At 43.6% G+C, this 21,046-nt stretch overlaps 1 protein-coding gene across 19 annotated transcripts in view; it reads left to right on the forward strand.

Moving 5' to 3' along the window:
- TJP2 (tight junction protein 2) overlaps nt 1-21,046 on the forward strand; it is a 110,119-nt gene that overhangs the window by 82,562 nt on the left and 6,511 nt on the right. For 17 of the 19 annotated variants that reach the window (XM_080669189.1, XM_080669202.1, XM_080669191.1 and 14 more), the window contains 14 exons: nt 742-845; nt 1,485-1,632; nt 3,227-3,335; nt 3,441-3,568; nt 4,150-4,216; nt 4,993-5,143; nt 9,423-9,531; nt 10,698-10,908; nt 11,569-11,756; nt 12,198-12,293; nt 12,991-13,070; nt 13,465-13,675; nt 19,503-19,603; nt 20,786-20,998. In XM_080669189.1, coding sequence (XP_080525315.1) covers nt 742-845; nt 1,485-1,632; nt 3,227-3,335; nt 3,441-3,568; nt 4,150-4,216; nt 4,993-5,143; nt 9,423-9,531; nt 10,698-10,908; nt 11,569-11,756; nt 12,198-12,293; nt 12,991-13,070; nt 13,465-13,675; nt 19,503-19,603; nt 20,786-20,998 — 1,916 coding nt within the window. The remainder of the gene's footprint in view (nt 1-741; nt 846-1,484; nt 1,633-3,226; nt 3,336-3,440; nt 3,569-4,149; nt 4,217-4,992; nt 5,144-9,422; nt 9,532-10,697; nt 10,909-11,568; nt 11,757-12,197; nt 12,294-12,990; nt 13,071-13,464; nt 13,676-19,502; nt 19,604-20,785; nt 20,999-21,046) is intronic. The other 2 variants (XM_080669192.1, XM_080669193.1) reach the window with 1 other exon arrangement.

Genomic DNA, 21,046 nt, shown 5'->3' on the forward strand with positions numbered 1-21,046 from the left:
ATCTTTCCCACTCCCTTATCCCCTGTCTCCCAGTGGTGTTCTGGAACCACTTGAAACTAAGTTGCAGGCAACATACAAATAATTCACCCTTAAATATTTCAGCAGGTATCTATCCCCTGAGGCTAAGAACATCCTCCTACATAACCGTAATGCCTTTATCACATTAACATTAATATCTGTTTTAATATATTACAGTACAGTTTATTTTGCAGTTGCTCTAAAATAATGAAACCCACCCCCTACCACCTCTTCCCCACATTGGATCAAGGATCCTCGTGAAGGTCTTGCATTGCATTTAGTCTTTATGCCTCTTAATCTGGAACATTCCCTCTGCCTCTTTTATTTGGTATGACATTGACTTTTTAAAATATATATTTTATTGATTTTTAGAGAGAGAAGAAGGGAAAAGGAGAGAGAGAGAAACATTGATGTGAGAGAGAAACATTGATTGGTTGCCTCCCATTAGCACCCCAACCAGGGATCAAACCCGCAACCTGGACATGTGCCCTGACTGGGAATCAAGCCCGTGACCTTTCGGAGCAAAGGACAACACTCAACCAAATAAGGCACACCGGCCAGGGCGACCTTGACTCCTTTTGATGACTCCAGGCCAGTTGTCTTACAGAATATCCCACATTCAGAATTAATTTTCATCAGTATTTTTAAATAGTCCTGAAAACCAGACTAAGTTTCCTGAGCAAGTTGATGAAATCGGTGTCTGTTTCTGTTTCTGTCTTCTAGAGTATGGTCTCCGGCTGGGGAGTCAGATCTTCATAAAGGAGATGACCAGCACCGGTCTGGCAACCAAGGATGGCAACCTGCACGAAGGGGACATCATCCTCAAGGTGGGTGAACAGGGTAGAGGACGGTCAGCTTCATGCTTGGCTCCTCGTCTGTGTTTCCGCATTCAGGTGCGAACACAGTGGAACTTGGTCGCACTGGGACGCAGTAGTAGGACAGAGGCTGGGAAGAGCAGCACAGTGAGATAATTTTTATCAGAAAAACCAGACTTGGAGCGCTGTCATCGTTTAATAGCAGTTTTTAAAAATATATCACTGAGTACTTTTTTCCCTTCCCTGTTTGTTTAAAGTTTAAGCTCCTATTCCCTAAATGAAGGAAAGATGAGAGGGCGAGTTGGTGGTATATGAATGCTGAATATTTAATAGTTTTTGTAAACCTCTCTGGTCAGGAGACACCTTCCGGTAGTAAGCCAAACCATCGTCTTGAGCTTGGAAGTTAAATAAATTAGCAGAGTAACTTAAGTACACGACAGCGCTCTCATGCCTGTATTTGGGACCCAGGCATGCAGGGTTATCGTTAATTTAAAGGATAATGCATTTTTATACACCCCCCCCCCCAAATCCCAGGTCTGTTTGAATAGATGAGCAAAGTCTTTTACATTTTTAGTGGGAGAAAATGTCCATTTTCTCTTTTGCCGTGAATAGCTGTATTGCATGTACCATTCCTGTGCTTTTTAAACACAGATAAATGGCACTGTAACCGAGAACATGTCTTTGACGGACGCTCGAAAACTGATAGAAAAGTCAAGAGGAAAACTGCAGCTGGTGGTGCTGAGAGACAGCAAGCAGACGCTTATCCACATCCCAGCGTTGGACGACAGTGACTCAGAAGGTAAAGAGGCTGTGAGCGAGGCTGGAAGCAAGGGAGGCTGTCGCTTCTGCATGCTCACCTCTGCCTAGCCCAGCCTTCCCACGGGAAGTTCCGTTGCCAACGAAAGCCTCTCTGTTAAGCTCCGATTCCAAAAGAGAGGTGTCTGGTTGTTACTGCCTTATTAAAGTGTCTGTGGAAATGGGGTTTCCCATGCGAGATTCTGGTGCACTTGTGAACTCCCAGTGGACACGGATTGGCCACTGAAAACAAAACATGTTAGTAAAACATGTATGTACGAGAAGTTCAAAGAACTAACCACATACATTTGTAAATTGCTCGTTCTTGCATGTGTTCTTTTATTTTTTTTAATATATTTTTATTGATTTCAGAGAGGAAGGGAGAGGGAGAGAGAGATAGAAACATCAATGATGAGAGACAGTCATTGGTAGGCTGCCTCCTGCACGCCCCCCACTGGGGATTGAGCCCCTGACTGGTTCATGGGTTGACACTCAATCACTGAGCCACACCAGCTGGGCTCCTATGTGTTTTTTTTAAAGTGACTGCTAATATTTCCAACAAAGAGAAGATAATGTGGAAGATAGCATAAACTGGTAGACACTGTAATGAAGAATCAGAATGGCTTACATTGTGTATTCAGTAGTTAGCAATCCATGTCACCGCTTTTCTTTTAAGGCATTATATTCATTTCTCAAATATGAATTATACCCAGGACAATACTTGAACCATCTACCAATTACCAATAAACATAAGTAATCACGATATATCCTCCTGAACCATCTCGCATTGCCTTTGTGTAGCAAAGTTTAGAAAAAATATTAGGTTCTCAAGTTTTAAAACGGATGTTGATTTTGAAAAGAATTGCTGTCTAGAACTTAGTTTATTTTCCGTTATATCCAACGTCTAAGCCGTTGTTACTGCATGAGTGCAGTGCAGAGAAGTCATCCCAGCATGCTGGGAGCCTAGCGTGTATTGCCTTGCTTTTCAAAGTGTGGTCCTCACCCCACCGGCAGCCTCGGCAGTATCTGGGAGCTTGAATCTCTTGCAGGGTCTCCGGCCTCACCCCAGGACAGCTGCATTCTAACAAGAGCACGGGTGATTCGTGTGTGCATGAATGTTGGAGAAGCATATACGTGGGACCCAGTAATTGAATTTTGAGTCTTCAGTAGCAGCTTTGATAGAATTTGTGATGAGAGAGGGACCTAGAATTCTTTATTTGGCTTTCTCCTCATTAATTAACTAGAGGCCGAATGCACGAAATTTGTGCAAGGGGCTTGGCCCTCGCAGCCGTAGCGGCTTGCCTCAGTCCTCGCAGCCCCGGAATGCCGGATGTTTGGCCGTCCGGTCTAATTAGCATATTACGCTTTTATCATTATAGATGCCCTCCCCTTCCGACAGAACATGTTAGTAAAAAATGTATATACAAGCAGTTCATAATCCGACTATCAGATTTTTTTTTTCCACTTCGGGAAGACTAATAGCACATTTACTGCCTGCCTCTCTTCCATTTCCCATGTTTCCTAACCAGAGCGGGGATAATTTCTGGTACAGGTCTTAAATATTTCATGGCAAAGTCTTTTCTTATTGTTGAAACCAGATATCTCGGAAATAGAGTCAAATCGATCGTTTTCCCCAGAGGAGAGACGGCAGCCATATTCCGACTATGATTATCATTCCTCAAATGAGAAGCTGAAGGAGAAGCCCAGGTGAGGTGATGTGTATTTTCCCTCACACACGCCGCTGTGAGTGTGCACACAAAGGTATGTGTGAATCTGTCACATTATGAGATGTTTACGTGCCGTGTGCTTAAGTTCGAGGGAGGACATCCAGAGCAGATGGTCCCGGATGGGCTCCACACCCACTCCCTTCAAGTGCGCGGGGGATATTGCAGCTGCTACAGAGACCAGCCAGGAGCCCAAGCACCAAGAGGAAGCCCCAGGTAAGGCTCATTTTATTTATTTTTTTAAAATATATTTTTATTTATTTCAGAGAGGAAGGGGGAGAGGGAGAGAAAGAGAGAAACATCAATGATGAGAGAGAATCACTGATTGGCTGCCACCTGCACAGGGGTTGAGCCTGCAACCCGGGCATGTGCCCTGACCAGGAATCACACCATGATCTCCTGATTCATAGGTTGATGCTCAACAACTGAGCCACACCAGCTGGGCGGGTGAGGCTCATTTTAAATAAATAAATAGTCCCTTTCAGAAGTTTTTGCTCGGTAAATCCAGAGAAAGGCTGGAAGGAGAGAGAAAAATTACTTGAAAAATCATTCTCAAAAAGGAAGAGACACCTTGCATTTTAGAGGTTCATTTCTCACTTACTTAGAAACGATTGGCACCTGCCATCTTAAAATTACACTTCACTGAAAAGACTTACATTTGTGTTTTAATGTGATGACACGTATGTAACATAAGGTACAGACTTGAATTTTTGGTGGGTTTTGTGATCTTTATATTTTGAGACAAACACACTCCTTTTAGTCCAAGTCGATAATGACAGGTGCTTTCTAACCCACAGCTCCTCAACCAAAAGCATTACCGAGGACTTTTCTTCGTCCCAGTCCTGAAGATGAAGCGATTTATGGGTATGTGTTCCCGTCTCTCTTTCCCTGTCTTCTTCCACACAGCTCTTTCTCCTGAACTGAAATCCAGATGAATGGCGTTTTTTTAGTGACGGGTGGTGATTTTGCATGTAATCAGCCACCTTGAACCAACGCCTGTTGCTAGTGTTCATGAGAAAGAGAAATCATTTGTGGGAGAGTGAAATGTGGAAGTGGGTGAAGTGGGTGACATTAGCTGGGTCTGCTGTGTCCTTACCTGGCCACGTCTCCAGAATGTGATTCTGGATATTTGAGTTTGGCAGCTGGGTAACAACAGACAGGTGACGTGCTGCTTACCAGGTGCCTCTGTTGGGCTGCAGAGACAGGAGAATCCCAGGGTGGGGGAGGGACGGGACGCCATGCTATGCATTTGATCATGTTCAGGGTTCAAGAGCAGCAGCTCCTGGATTAGGAGGTGGCTTTCTTGAACCCAGGATGTGTGTCCTTTTGACAGGAGCCCTGGCGCAGCAACAGGCTTGATTAGTTCGTATGGCCTTGATTTTAACCCTAACCTTGCCCTTTTTTTGCTTTCTAATCTTGAGTGAGCTCCCATAAACATTCTATGTTTCCACTTCAACACTGGTAAAGTGGGCCTGTTATATTCATCTTACAGTCCCAATAAAATTACACATGCTAGGAGAAAAATGAAACTATACATCGCTCTATAGAAAGAAGAAATTAAATCTCTCATTTGCTCATGTTGGTCCCCTTTTACAAAAATAATCTTCCATTTTTCCTCTCTGAAACTGAAACCATTGAAGCCCCAATACCAAGATGGTGAGGTTCAGGAAGGGGGACAGCGTGGGCCTGCGGTTGGCTGGTGGCAATGACGTTGGGATATTTGTGGGCGGCATTCAAGAAGGGACCTCGGCAGACCAAGAAGGCCTTCTAGAAGGCGACCAAATTCTGAAGGTAAGGAAAGCCCAGTCCTGTGTCTGGAAGTTACTGGGAAAGAGTGGGGTTTCTGGCGGTCTTCCGTAAGGGAGGGGGAAGTGGTCCCACTTGTGAAAATAGGTCGGCTGCAGGTTTGTCGATGCCCAGCATCAAGGTCTCAGTTTCCCTGAAATGGGTCTTGTCTTCTCAGTTCTGGAACCCAAAAGTCACTCCTGGGTGGGAATTTATAATGTGCAAGACCCTTGCAAAGATTTGTATTAGCTTTATTAACAAAACAAAACAAAATAAGTCAATAAATCAAGACTGTAGCTAAAGCCTAGGAAGAAGATCTTTCAAAATACCTTGCTGCCCTAGCTGGTTTGGCTCAGTGGATAGAGCGTCGGACTGTGGACTGAAGGGTCCCAGGTTCAATTCTGGTCAAGGGGACATACCTCCTTGCCCTGGTTGGGGCGAGTGTGGCAGGCAACCAATCGATGTATATCTGTCATATTGATGTTTCCCTCTCTTTGTCTCTACCCTCCCTTCCACTCTCTAAAAAGTCAACAAATATCCTTGGGTGAGGTTTAACAACAACAAGACAATCTTGCTAATTTGGGTTTATTTTTCAAAATATATATTTATTGATTTCCGAGAGGAAGGGTCAGGGAGAGAGAGATAGAAATATCAATGATTGAAGAGAATCATTAATCAGCCGCCTCCTGCACGCCTGCTCCTGGGGATCAAGCTCACAGCCCAGACATATGCCCTCACCTGACCGGGATTTGAACCGTGACCACCTGGTTCATAGGTCAACAGTCAACCAGAGAGCCATGCTAGCCGGGCTGTAATTTTGTCTTCCATCGACCCCCCTGTCTGGTTGTCACTCTCAAGGCAGTGTGCTGTAATTGAACAGAGGTGGGTGTTGGCACCACATTGTCTGATTTGAATCCCATCCCAGGCGCTCATTAGTTCTGTGACCCTGGCTCAACCTCTGAGACTCGGGTTTCTGTCTCTGTTCGGTGGGGATAAGAACACCTGCCATGCAGGGACCCTGGAAGATGAGCGTAGATAACACAGGCACCTAGCGGAGTTCCTGGCACAGAGCATGAAGGTCCATGTCCCTTCTTCACCCACTGGAAAAGAATAAGTCGCTGCCACTGAATGTGTTATTGACATCTGAAGCCGTCCGGGGGGGGGGAGGGGGACGTTCCTTGGTTAATCAAATATTAGTACTTTTAAAGTTACTGTTATAGGAGTTTGTATAATCTCTTGGTTTTAAAAAATGATAACCAACGCAGCGTGGACATGTTATGCGATAGGTGTAATGTATTTCCCAGTGACTTCAGAATAAACTTCAAGAATGTCAAGTACCTCTCGATGGTTACAAATACAGAATGCTAGGGAACTGGCTTCCCTGGAACTCTTGCTTCTGTAAACTTGTATTTCTTTTGTGGGAGTTCCTCAGGGGTCTGGTAAGAGCATCTAGGCTCAGAGGAGAGGGGTGTAAACGCGGAATTCCCGAGGGAGCAGGACGCAGAGCACCAAGCGGGCAGCCCTCTTGCCTCTTGGCCCCGTTGCAGTAGTTGAGCTTTCATTTCTGGAGCACATGAAGGGCAAACCTTGATCGTGAGCCTGGCTGAAGTTGTCCAGTGACATTCTAGACCCTCTTTGGCTTTGGTCAGGATCCTAGAAGACTAAGTGTACCTGAGTGAACCTTGTGGTGCCACATGATCCTAGGAAACATCACTTACCAAGGGCTACTGATAAGAATCCCATCCAGTGCCAGCTCATACCAATTTACTCCTGGGCCGATGCCAAAGGAGAGGAAACGTGTTTCCTAACTAGTATTGGGGCCATCGGAAGCCAGGTAGGAGTTTGGAAGCTTTTGCTCAGGAAGGATCAAGGATAAAATATTTTTTATTCAGGGAAAATAGATTTTCTGAATTTCCATGGGGGGAAAAAAAAATAGGGAATTCACAGAGGGACTTGACAGGTTGACCTCTCTGTAAGTTGCTGAAGCTGGGAGAGTCACTTCCATGGGTAAAAGCTATGGTATGCAACGTTTATACCTAAGAAAGTATCTTGTTTCCTGTTTTCACTTGGCGACAAGGAAGAAACCCTGGGAACTGGCTTCCTGGCTCCTGATTATGAATCAGTTTTCTGTGGACCACAAAAGGGGTGAACAAGGTGGACCTCGCCTGCTGGGCAGGGAGGCCGCTCCACCCTCATGAGCTGAGGCTGATATAGACTCCTCTTTGGGCTCCCAGCAGGCACGGGAGACCCTGTAAGCTACTAAATAGATAATAAGAGGGTATTTCTTGGAGAGGACTGTACAGTCTAACTTTCAAAGAGTCAACGGTTGGTGCTGCCCAGTTTTTTTCACTTTAATTTGTTTCAGAACTCGTTCACATGGTGACATTGAATCTACGTGGTGCACGATGTACAGACGCCAGCCACTTCTTTGTATCACAGGGGTTTTAAGTGCGGCTCTCTCTTTTGTCAGGTGACAGCCTGACCTGTGGAAGGAAAACAGGAGTGGGCTGTGCTGGGGCCCACGGAGTGTGTGGCTTGTAAATAACAGAAACAGACATGCCTGGGGCGAGGCCGGGCTGTCTCTCTGCTTATTATTGGTCTGGTAGGGTTGTCATTTCCCTTTCAGAAACTTTTAGGGGGTGGAAAGGAGAAAAAAACGCCTCTAAGTTTGCTCATTAACCATGTGGATTTTACAGTGTAGCTACCCTGTGTGCTTAAATTTTGACTATTAAAAGTGTTTTGGCTTAATGGAAGGTCAGTTTCACATGGCCGTAGAGATGGACAGAGGGACTTTAGGGCTTTCTCCACGCCTTTGTGCCTCTTATTTAAATAAACAAATAGAAGCATATGCATTCATATAAAAACATACATGTGGCCGTTTATAGACACAGATGTAGATCTACAAATGGCATAAGAAAGCATCAGTGACAAAGTGCAATCATTGATCCCTAATTGGGGGATGGAGAGATGAGAATGACAGTTGTCTTAAGTGCTAAATATTGTTTCAAAGGAAAAGTTAATGTGATTGCTTTAGCAGATCATTTTATTTTAAAAGTACCAAGTAAGTTTTAGTCTACTGCCTGTTTTCATTGGATTATAAATTCTAACATTCATTAAATCATACGGTCTAACATTAATGAATGAACTGCTTTTAGTAACAAAGTAGTACTCTTTGATTAAAGGATTCTACAATCCTCAATGACTGAAGAGCATATTTCATAGGAATTCTGTACTTTTTACCTCTGTCATACATTATTAAAATATTAGGGACTTTAGCCCGGCCGGCGTGGCTCGGTGGTTGAGCGTCGACCTATGAACCAGGAGGTCAGGGTTCAATTCCCGGTCAGGGCATGTGCCCAGGTTGCGGGCTCCATCCCCAGAGCGGGGCGTGCAGGAGGCAGCCGATCCATGATTCTCTCTCATCACTGATGTTTCTGTCTCTCTCTCGCTCTCCCTTCCTGTCTGAAATCAATAAAAATAATTTTAAAAAAAATAATAAAATAAAATATTAGGGACTTTAAAATAATTTTTGTATTTATTTGTAATTTTTCTCTTGTCACGTGGTTTGAAAGGTACAAAACAAAGATGTCAAAATGTCTTTCCCTCCCACATTTCAATTTTACTTGCTCTATAACTTCCGAATGCTACTTACAGTTGTGGTCTCCTTGCCAGAAATAAGTGTGTGTCAGAAGTTTAAATACATAAGCCTATATATTAGGCTATTTGCCTCCCATATAAGGCGAATGCTCTTCAATTTCCTAAACTCCTATTAAACGACTTTTAGGTGGTAGAAGCTATAGGAGAAAGGCGGAATTGATCAGAACTTTCATTTTCAGGCTTTTATTTGAACTAATTTAAAAATAGTGTTAATGCCTTCAGCTCGGCCAGCATGCTTGTTTGCCGTAGACCCCACCATCCCTGTTGCATTATAGTTACCTCTTTCATGATCATTACCTCCCTGGCTACCTCAGTGGGAGACTCAAAGACAAACACAATCACAAAAAGTTCCAATCTGATCTCCTGGCAGGTCTTGGATAGAATGCATCTTCCTCAGGGGCAGTTGGCAGTGTGGGAGGCAGGAAGGTGTGGTGATGCCCCCACAGGCCAGGCCAATAGCAGGGTTTTGGGAGGGCTTGAGTAGGGGCACTAAGGACTTCTTTACATCTGAGTTTTGCTCTGGGAAGACCCTGATGAAAAGGCCCAGATAAAAATCTAAGGCGGCACCTTTTTATAAACAACTTCTTGTTTTCTTGTTTTTGTTTTTCCTGTTTGCCCTTCCCATCAGGTGAACACACAGGATTTCAGAGGGATGGTTCGGGAAGATGCTGTTCTCTACTTGTTAGAAATCCCCAAAGGTGAAATGGTGACCATTTTAGCTCAGAGCCGAGCTGATGGTGAGCAAGTCTGTTCTTGTGTTTCATGGTGGGGGAGATTGTGGGGAGGATGAGAGAAGTGTCTTGGGACCAGAAGAGGTAAACTTGGGTATTAAAAAATGGAAATGGATTCTAACACCTAATCTTTGGAGACAATTTGGGTACCATTTAACTTTCTATAGAAATGTTTCCTATGCACCCACTGAAGTAATTTCACTTGTTTTGTCAGTTTGGAATATATAACTGCTTTTCTGAACAGTGATCCATCCTTAATTACTGCCTAGAGTTATTATTGAGTCTTTCATATGATGGATGCAAAGAGCCCTACCTACTGGTCAGCTCCCACATTAACTCTTACCAGTCCTACATGTTGCTTCACCTTACCAGGTCTCATTGTTTTCACCTATAGAATGGGAGTTGATAGTGTCTTTCCTGTCTGCTTCAGAGGGTTGATTGACAGCGGGGTCAGTGCTCTCCAGAGAAACAGAACCAATAGGGGGTGTGTGTGTGTGTGTGTGTGTGTGTGTGTGTGTGTGTGTGTGTGTCAGAGAGAGAGAGAGAGAGAGAGAGAGAGAGAGAGAGAGAGAGAGAGAGAGATGGTTGATTGATTATAAAGAATTGGCCTAACGATTACATAGGCTGGCAAATCCCAAAATCTATAGAGTGAATGGCAAGCTGGAGACTCAAGAGAACTGATCATTTAGTTTTAGTCCAAGTCCAAACGCTGGCAGGTTTGAGACCTAGAAGGAACTGATGTTTCTATCTGAGGGTGAAGGCAGGAAAAAGCTGGTGTCCCACTCGAATGCAGGAAGATTTCGTTTTCTCTAAGTAGGGGTTCATCTTTTTGTTCTATTCAAGCCTTCAACTGATAGGCTGAGACCCATCCATATCAGGGAGTACAGTCTGCTTTACTTATTAATCTCTTCCCAAAACACCCAGAATAATATTTGACCAAATATCTGGGCATCCTGTGGGCCAGTCAAGTTGACACATAAAGTTAATCATCAAGGTAGCGCATAGTTTTTATTCTTCCTATTTGAGCCATGGTTCCCATAGGGCCTATATACTGAGTTTGCTAAGTGGACAGAAGGTAAAGGGGGTGATCAGAAATAGGAGAAGCTGATAACTTTAAGAAAAGACCTCTCGCTAAGCAGAGTGCAGCATACAGCAATGCTTTTGCCTTTCAGTGTACAGAGAGATTCTGGCTTGTGGCAGAGGGGATTCGTTTTTTATAAGAAGCCACTTTGAATGTGAGAAGGAAACTCCACAGAGCCTGGCCTTCACCAGGGGGGAGATCTTCCGAGTGGTGGATACCCTGTATGACGGCAAGCTGGGCCACTGGCTGGCCGTGAGGATCGGAAACGAGTTGGAGAAAGGCTTAATCCCCAACAAAAGCAGGTATCTGAGATCACACGCTCCCACACGCCCCTCTTTCATGGTCCCCCCACAAATAAACCACAGTCCCGCCCTCCTCAAAAAGAAGCCGCACTTGGCTTCACAATTTGTCCTCATATCCTCTCCCATCCTCTACTTCCTGTTTTTGAGGAGTGGCCTAGAACTGTGAAATAGCCACCAGCTGGTTTGTGGCTTTGAACGATGTCCTAAGGCATGTCCACTGCCTCACATGGGATGCAAGCAGATGCCGAGTGGCTGTAGGAAACCAGCACACCCCTAGAGATGTGTTGCCCCAGTCCAGGGCATGTCCCTCATCCTCAGCCCCAGGGGACTCTTACTGATTTGCTGATGCTGGGGAGAATAGGCAGGACACCCGTGTTTTGGCCAGGGTTTCAGGTCTGTTGCCTGTATACCAGCCTGTCAGAATGAGCCACGTTTAGTGTGCTCATTACTCAGCTACTTCTGGTGGATTTCATGGGGACCAAGCCTTTATCCACCTCCATCAGGAAGAGAGAGTCCCACATTTCCCACCTGCGAGACCTCGTCATTGTCAAGCTGCATCTTCCCAGGTTCTTCAGAAATGCTGAGTAGACTTGGTGAATAGTATGCACATTCGCACATTTCTGGCTCTAGAGATTTACTTCCTATGGTTTCTTCCCTCAGAGCTGAACAAATGGCCAGCGTCCAGAATGCCCAGAGAGACAACGCTGGGGACAGGGCAGACTTCTGGAGGATGCGTGGCCAGAGATCGGGCGTGAAGAAGAACTTGAGGAAGAGCCGGGAAGACCTCACGGCTGCCGTATCGGTTAGCACCAAGTTCCCGGCCTACGAGAGGGTTTTGCTGCGAGAAGGTGAGGAAGCCGCACGGGGCTAGGAAGGGATCCGCCTGGGCTCGGAGCCCGTCCTTTTTCATTTTCAGATTGTAACTGTCGAGGTCAGACGTATCTATATCACTGAGACCAGAGCCAGGTTATAGAGTTGGACTTGTATCCAAACACTAAAAAAGACAAAGAGGCGAGCTGCACAAACTCACAAATGGCAGCGTATCCACATCAGTTAGTGTTTAATACTGCCATTCAGCCGTTCTTACATAGTACCTCTACTGAAGTTTCTCTTCAATAGTAGGGGAATGAAGGCATATTCTTTAGAGGAGACCTTGGCTGAATTGGGGTGGGGTAACATACAGTTTCTTTCGTTGAGACGTTATCACTAGCCTATAAAATACTTTTGCTTCTTATTTTAACAGCAAAGGAGGTGTATGTGTTTTCATTGCCTTTCTTGTCTCATTTCAGCTGGTTTCAAGAGACCTGTGGTGTTATTTGGCCCCATAGCAGATATAGCAATGGAAAAGTTGGCAAGTGTGTCACCTGACCTGTTCCAAATTGCTAGTAAGTCTGTCCATGATATTTTTTCTCACCAAATTTTAATTCGAAAATATCTAATGTACAGAAAATAAAATGAAAAAGTAATAAACACTCACATACACATCACCTGGAGTCACCGGCACAAGTTAACATTTTGCCATATACACTCCCCTACACACCATTGGCACCACTTACACACTTCTTAAAATTTCTGCTGAACAATTTGAAAGTTGAAGTTGTAGACATTATAATACTTTTTATTTCTATGATTCTCTTAAGAATAAAGACGTTATCTCCTCCTACACAACATTACCATGGTCACAGCCAGAAATTTAACATGGATTCAATGATGTTATTTAGTATGTAGTCTATTTTTCAGGTTTTCTCAATTTTCCAGTTTTGTATTTCATGGCTTATTTTTTTTTAAAGTAAAAATGCCACCCAGGATCCTGAAACACATTTGATTTTTATGTCTCTCTAGCCTCCTTTTTTCTAAATTATTTGGTGACATTGATACTGTGAAGAGTCCAAGCCACTTGTCTCACTTATGGACTGTTTCTCTTGATTAGATTTCGGCCTAACAGCAATGTGGGTCCCTCCATTGCCTCTCATTAAGTGGCACCTTATGTCTGATGTCACATCATTGCTGATGCTGGGTTGGAGTATTTGATTGCCAGTGATTTCTAAAAAATTATTTAGCTCCTTGTTTTTGCTTTTGCAGAATCGGAACCGAAGGATGCAGGATCTGAGAAATCTAGCGGGGTGGTGCGGTTAAACACCGTGAGGCAGATTATCGAACAGGTGAGAAAATGAATCCGAAGGCCATGTTATCAGAAAGAGCTAAGTCATACTAGTAGTTTGCAGCAGTCTTTCTGAGAATGGAGTCTGTCTTTTAATAATCATTAAATGTTAATGATAAAAAATGAGTATAAATGCAAGATGTTTCTTTGTGATATTCTGTGGTTGTGATGTGTTTTTTTCCAAAGTTCTCAGCATTGTACCAAATAACTCATTTCCTCAGAAATTCTAATAGATTGGTAGTATTAAGTGGACATACGTGAAGAGAACCATCTTCTGCTTTATTATTTAAATTGACAAGTTTTCCTGATTGGTGCCACATTTACTGATTAAGGCAAACTCTTCGATGCTGTATGACTTTACATGCCATTTACACACGTCTCCCCATTTCTAACAGGATAAGCATGCCCTATTAGATGTGACTCCTAAGGCCGTGGACCTGTTGAATTACACTCAGTGGTTCCCGATTGTGATTTTTTTCAACCCAGACTCTAGACAAGGTGTCAAAACCATGAGACAGAGGTTGGATCCAACATCCAACAAAAGTTCTCGAAAGCTATATGATCAAGCCAACAAGCTTAAGAAAACGTGTGCACATCTTTTTACAGGTAAGTGAAATTTAAAATGTAGTCTCTTTGCTCCAAAGTGAGAATTAGAGCATTGAAGGATGAAAGCAATAAGAAAATAATCTGAATAGTAATAGAGAATAGTAATCTGAAATATACTACTCATGACTCCTTGAAAAGTAGCTAATCCTATAAAATAGGTGTATTAGACTCATGGCATTTGTATATGTAATTTTGAAAAATGGTCATAAACATGAGAGTTCGTTAAACTTTCTCTCTACCTTTGTATATGTTTATATTTTCCATAATAGAGTATTTTTTTTGTAGTTCTTGATATGAAGGCCACTGCTTCTGTTACTCATGAAAGTAAAATGATGTAAGACTGATATGTTTTAGTAACTGATTATATGCACTACCTTTATAAATGACTAGTTCTGTGAACATGGTATAATTAAGGGTTTAAAAGGGTTACATAAAGTTTTGGAGCTGCATGAGGAGACTGTCTGGATATAATATCCTTAGGATAATGATAGCTCTTTTGAGTTCAGTACCAATCATTGTCAACCTATGTCATATTCAGCATATCTGACACTGGGTGAGGGGAGGGGGGTTGAATCTATGCCCACATTAGACCCTTGTTTTACTGTCACTGGCTTTTCTTGTTAAAGAGTGAACTGCACTACTTAACCCAGGGGTGGGCAAACTTTTTGACTCGAGGGCCACAATGGGTTCTTAAACTGGACCGGAGGGCCGGAACAAAAGCATGGATGGAGTGTTTGTGTGAACTAATATAAATTCAAAGTAAAGGAGCGGAGGGGAGAGCAAGAGAACCGAATAGAACAGCTGGATCCGGCCTGCGGGTTGTAGTTTGCCCACGGCTGACTTAACCACTGTGGTGAAATGCTGTACCCAAGAGGTAATTTAGCTAAATGCAAAGGATGGAGTGGTCCATCATGAACCGGAGTGTAGAGTCGTAGAGCTTGTGCTTTTGATATATCCTATATAATAAAAAGCTAATATCAAAGCGACCGACTGGTGGAACGACCGGTCGCTATGACATGCACTGACCACCAGGGGGCAGATGCTCAGTGCAGAAGCTGCCCCCTGGTGATCGGTGCACTTCCACAGGGGGAGCACCACTCAGCCAGAAGCTAGGCTCATGGCTAGAGAGTGCAGTGGCGGTGGCGGGAACCTCCCGGGAGGGAGCGGGCCTAAGCCATCATTTGGACATCCCCCGAGGGCTCCTGGGCTGTGAGAGGGTGCAGGCCGGCCTGAGGGACCCTTTACCCCTCTCCCAAGTGTACGAATTTCGTGCATTGGGCCTCTAGTTCATACATAATCTTTTCTCTGTCGTCTTTACTACTGCTACTACTGGTAGTAATAATGTAACAATAATAATTATTACTATTTTTATTATTAGTGACAGCTCACAGTGGTTCAGTCTTTCCTGTGCCCTGCCTTTTTGGGCCATAAGAAAGGCCAGGCAACTCTGCAAGGTCACATATTTAGTATATGGTTGAGCCCAGACTGAAATTATAGCATCTCTGAATATGTGTCCAATATTCTATACATGTTACAGCACAGGCTTATTTTTCTAATGTTGAAAGGGGTCACCTAGTGCAGTTCCTCCATTGAACAGGTCATCTATTTAATTGAGGCCCATGTGATTGTGACATGCTCAGCCTCTGTCTACTTCATCTCGCCCTCCACTCCTCCTTGTCACTCAAACTTAAGTCCATTGAATGGCTCGGGCCCTCAGAGAGTTGAATTTGGGCTTCATGTGAGGATATGAGATACCAGGAAGGGATGTAATGGGTTGTAGAGGAAGAACCAGGCTGAAGGAGGCTTGATGAAGGGGAGGACAGGGCAGAAGAAGGAGCCAGTGGCTCTGGGGCACTCCCTTTCTCTCCCTTGGAGTCAGCATCATTTGCTCTTTGGAGCATAGGCCACGACAGCTGGACGGGTCTGATCGAGGATCTGGAGGAGACCACATGTAGAGGGTTTAACAACTCCTGATTCAGCCCCGCTGATAAATTGAAGGTAGGGTCTGCACAGTCTCCAGCTCTGTGTGCTGAAGGCCAGCAAGTATGCAAGGCATAACTGTGACTTAATTAGAACTGCCTCTGGCACACCAAACCATTTCTCGCCTAAGCTAATCAAGAATTTGAAGGTCTTAGGGTAACTAAAGTCAGAGGCTGGAATGGAAACGTAGACACTGTGAACATCTAGTTTCATCTAGAACTTGGAAGTGACCCATTCTCACTCGGCCTGATTAGATTGTGTGTGCTGTGGCCAGAATCAGAGGCTTTTTATGATTTTAAATTTATGGCATTTTTATGAATTAATAAGTAGGAATAGTAGAGCTGCTTTGATTAACATATCCTTCAAAATCAAGGGTTATGTTGCCTGTAGTGTCATTAGGCTCATATCCTTCTTTTTCCTCGTTGAAAGTAACAAGAAAAGCCTGTCCCACAGATGAGTGGTACTATGACAGTGTTAAAGTGGCTGCCCTTGCAAACTCAAGGTACTCCTCAGTTAAGCGGAGATGACAAGGGAAGCTTTATTCTGAGATTTGCCCAAAAGCAAATTAATGTGTCAACATGAGTTAAAATGTTGGGCTGTCCCTTCCCCCTCCCCATTAAAAAAATTATTGTAAGATACATTTGCATGTATATGTCAAAAAGGTTATTTTTAAAAACAAAGTTTGAATATTATGTTTTCTTGGAATTTCTAAAGCACCCAGTTCATGGTTTGTGGACCACTGAAATGGAATTGTGGATTTAGAGACCCTAGCAGGGCCACCCTTCATGTGAAATTGCGGGATTTTTAACGTTCTACAATTTAGGTGCTTTTATAAGCTTTCACAGGTTTCATTAATGTCACATTTGTACAGTTCAGCCCTAGGACTTTGGAAGTACTAAATAAATGCTACTGATCATTATTAGTAATATTACTGTATGCTTACTTTATTGTTTTTCAATGTTACATATTATAAAAAGATAGTTCTGTGTCATTATGTAGTCATTGAAAAGGCTTGAGGGGAAAAGTGGGTCTTGCGCCAGCTGAAAGCCCGGATCGCAGCAGGCAGTGTTTGGTTTCCCAGGTGATTGTAGAGATTGGTGAGCACAGGACGCAGATGGAAGATGCTGTGCCGTCTGGCTGGGCACCTCAGTTGATGCTTGTCCATTTAGAGGGAATCTCTGCCACATGAATAGCTTAAGTGAGATTTAATTTACATACCCTACAATTCATTCATTTAGAATGAAAACTTCAGTGGGTCAGAGTTATACAGCCATCACCACAATCAATTTTAGGATATTTTCATTATCCCCAAAGGAAACCCCATACCCATTAGCAGTCATTCCCTTGTTTCTTCCCCCAACTCCCACCCCCAGCCTTACATGTCACTTTTTGCTGTTGCTCTTGGCACTTCCTAACCTCCTTGGCTGGGGAGGGAGTCATGAACACACTCGTGCTGGGGCTAGGCATGGATGCTCCCAGAATCCCAGGACTCGCAGCCAAGACAGAGGCTGAGTGATGAGCCTTTCACTGTTTCACTTTTTTGAGTTTGAGAAATGTACTAAGCCGGTTCACAGGAACGTACTGGTCCAGAGGTGGGGAGCAACGAGAATTAACTAATGCTGCTAGAAATCAAAGAATCTGAAAAACATAATGAGCAAAAGCCAACAGTCAACCAAAGGTATTAATTCCAAAGAAAGGAAAGGTAGCCCTAACCGGTTTGGCTCAGTGAATAGAGCGTCGGCCTGCGGACTGAAGAGTCCCAGGTTCGATTCCGGTCAAGGGCATGTACCTGGGTTGCGGGCACATCTCCAGTAGGGAGCGTGCAGGAGGCAGCTGATCGATGTCTCTCTCTCATCGATGTTTCTAACTCTCTATTCCTCTCTCTTCTTCTCTGTAAAAAAATCAATAAAATATATTTTTTTTTAAAAAAAAGAAAAGAAAGGAAAGGTAGCGGCGTAGTTGTGCACACACCCATTAAAAAGAGGTCCTGTGCATGAGATGGATGCTACCTTTATCTGGAGCTTAGGAAATCAGCTACAGTGAAGTCTTTTTTTCTTTTCCTTTTTTTTCACATACTTGATTCAATGTGAATTGAGTAAAAGGTTTTGTGACCTTTTTCATTTTATCAGGGGTCATGAATATATATTGTGTTTCATAAATGGTCTTTTTTAAAAAAATATTTTTATTGATTTCAGAGAGGAAGGGAGAGGGGGAGAGAGAGATAGGTAGAAACATCAATGATGAGAAAGAATCACAGATCATTAACGCCCCCGCATTGGGATGGAACTTGCAGCCCGGGCATGTGACCTCCTGGTTCATAGGTCAGTGCTCAACCACTGAGCCAAGCTGGCCGGGCATAAATGTCCTTTTTAACTAGGTTTTCAATACAGACTGTACTCATTTCATACAACTCCAACTTAAAGCTCAGAAAGGCATGTATACATTTAGTGCAGGTCTCACATTTTGTCTCTGGGGTGTGCAATCCTACTTCTGTATCAAGTAGTACTTACGGTATCATGTCTTACCCAAGAGCACAGTAATGTTGGCCAAGTACCATAATAAGGATGCAAAAGTCCAAGGAATCAAGGTTAATTTTTTGAGTTGTCCAATGTATCAGTTTATTCTAATGCTATAAATAATTAATGACCAGGTAAATTGCCAGCTCGCTCAGGAATTTCCAAGGTCAGTGCTAGAACTTCTTAAATGAGAGAATGGTATATGTTACCCGGAAGAAGGCTTGAAGCATAGTTGCTTACAGAATTTGCTTAATGCTGCTTTTTTGGCTGTCTATTGGGAATGCAGACCTCAGGACAGAGGGAGCAGGGTGCCAAACAACTTTTACCAACAAGCCCCAATTTTCTTTTGGGTGCTAAGAAAAGGCTATGACCTTGTAGCTTGAAAAAAAATCCTAATTTCCCTGTAGTATGATCAGTTTAGGTCCAACTTAGTTTATTATTTGGGACCAATGTGCTTCTCTGGTTTATGCCCATTGGGCCCATAAATACCTATTGCTGAAGAACGATTTGCATGTGCTTCCTGTGGCTGGTATTTCCTCTTGGTGCTCTGAATTCATGTTTTTAGGTGGGCTGTGTCTTGCACTGGCTAAGGCCATAGGCTCTAAAAGCAAACTTCTGAGTTTGTATCTAGACTTCTTCACTTATTCGGTGTGAGGCCTTGGGCTAGTTTCATTATTGTGCCTCAGTTTCTCTCCTGTAACATGGGGGTGACAGCATACCTACCTCACAAGGTTTGTGTGTGCATGAAATGAGCTAATCCATGTCAGGTATTTGTAAAGTGCGTGGTCAATCCATGGCAAGTGCTACTGTGTAAGATATATTTTGTCCTGAATAGAAAATGTATATTACTTGAATGTATACCTGTAGAGGTTGGTGAATCTGTTTGCCTATTCTAAAATGTTTAAGCCTATCAAAATGATATACATTTAAGTATTACCTTTAGTATTTTATTGGAGATATCCAACAGCACACTAGTGTACAGTTTTCTTCTTTATATTATACATGTTTATGTAATGGTCTTTAAAATATGTACTTTTATATCTGTTTTAGGTGTGTTTTCTTTGTTCCTGAAAATATACTCTTTAAAAACGTATTTTTCAAGGTAGCTTTTCTGAAAGATAGTTTGATATGAAATTCATCTATTTTTAGGTTTATAGCATCCATCTGTAATGTAAACTCAACTAAAGGGATTTAACATTAAAATATGTGCAAACTTCCTCAAATGTTTTAATTCCGATATGACAGAAATGAGTATGAATGATGTTGGATAAGTTTTTAAGTAAATATTGCTTTGGAAATTGATGCAAACCTTTTTGCGTACATCTCTATAGCAACAATTGACCTAAATGCAGCCAACGATAGCTGGTTTGGCAGCTTGAAGGACACAATTCAACATCAGCAAGGAGAAGCAGTTTGGGTCTCTGAAGGAAAGGTATGTGGCATAGATATTCTGCTGCGAGGTGAGAGTCCGTGTTTTGAATCTTTTCTCAAGAGGGTAGTGAATGTAGTAAAGCCATGCCCATTTGAAGGGATGCCAACATATGTGCGAATCAAGTTTGCAATTTTATAAATTCTCCTAAAAAGTAATAAAGTGAAGGGGCTTTTAGAAGAAAAGCAGAACGTGATACATGCAACCCTACATTCACTTCCCTTTTCCTTTTAACGTAGTAACTAGTATTGTATTCCAAGCACACTAATCAGAGCTTACAAGATCTCGAGCTGAGCTCCACAGCTTACTAAGGATGGGGGAAGCTCAGAGTGGAGGTGAGATGAAGTTGAGGGGTGCTTAAAAATTAATAGGAAGAGGAAAAGCAAATGGAAGTAGAATCATTTGCTTTAAGATTGGCAGATAACAGGCCCTCGGCATTTGAGTGGGTGAGAAGAGAGCATTAGGAAACTTGCGTAGGCTTCTGAAATTGGCTAGCTTCTCCTCTGTGGACGATGTTGATGCACAGCTCTGTGCAGGGAGGATGCAGAGGGAGTATAGAATTTCCTGTGGTTCCAGGAGCCTTTGGGGATAGTCTTCTGTCGTCCAGCTGAATTGAGGTAGCCGAGAGGGACAGTTTCGTTGTGGAAATGAGTCCATTTACCCATGAGATTGTTGAGCCCTAGTCTTGCTCTTCGGGAGCTGCACGTTTAGTCAGGGTGTCTAGCATCTCCTGAGTGCGTACAGTCCGCTAAGGCTCTGTGGTGGTGACAACAAGTTGAGCAGGACAGAGGTTCTGCCCTCAAGGATTTGATAATCTTGTGGCTGCGTGAAGAGGTGTGTAGCACAAGGCATTTATCACTAGGAGAGAAGTACCAGCCGAAGAAGCTGAAGAGAAGCCCGATTCTGGAAGACAAAGCCAGCAGTCTGAGGAGGCATGACTCAGTAGCGCTGTATAAGATGGATGGTGGCAAAGATAGATAGGGTGGAGGGTTCCTAATTTGAGTCCCTGCACAAAAACGAACATAGTCATTTCAAGCCAAGTGATTTCAGGAGAATAAAGTTGACTTCCCCGTCTAGACCCCATCAAGGTTTCAGTCACTTGGCTGTGCCCTTGGGCGTTTTCTTGAGTCCCCACTCCCAGGAGCCATGTCACACCCACTGACCCTCCAAAACAAATTCCTCTAGATGGAAGGGCTGGATGATGACGCTGAAGACCGCATGTCCTACTTAACCGCCATGGGCGCGGACTATCTGAGTTGCGACAGCCGCCTCATCAGTGACTTTGAAGACACCGACGGCGAAGGAGGCGCCTACACTGACAATGAGCTGGATGAGCCAGCTGAGGAGCCGCTGGTGTCTTCCATCACCCGCTCCTCAGAGCCGGTGCAGCATGAGGAGGTGAGGCGAGGCAGGCCCCGGGCTGCGAGGCCACGGGCAGGAAATGGA

Source organism: Plecotus auritus (assembly GCF_963455305.1).
Source record: "Plecotus auritus genome assembly, chromosome: 5".
In the NCBI taxonomy this organism is placed as follows: Eukaryota; Metazoa; Chordata; class Mammalia; order Chiroptera; family Vespertilionidae; genus Plecotus; species Plecotus auritus.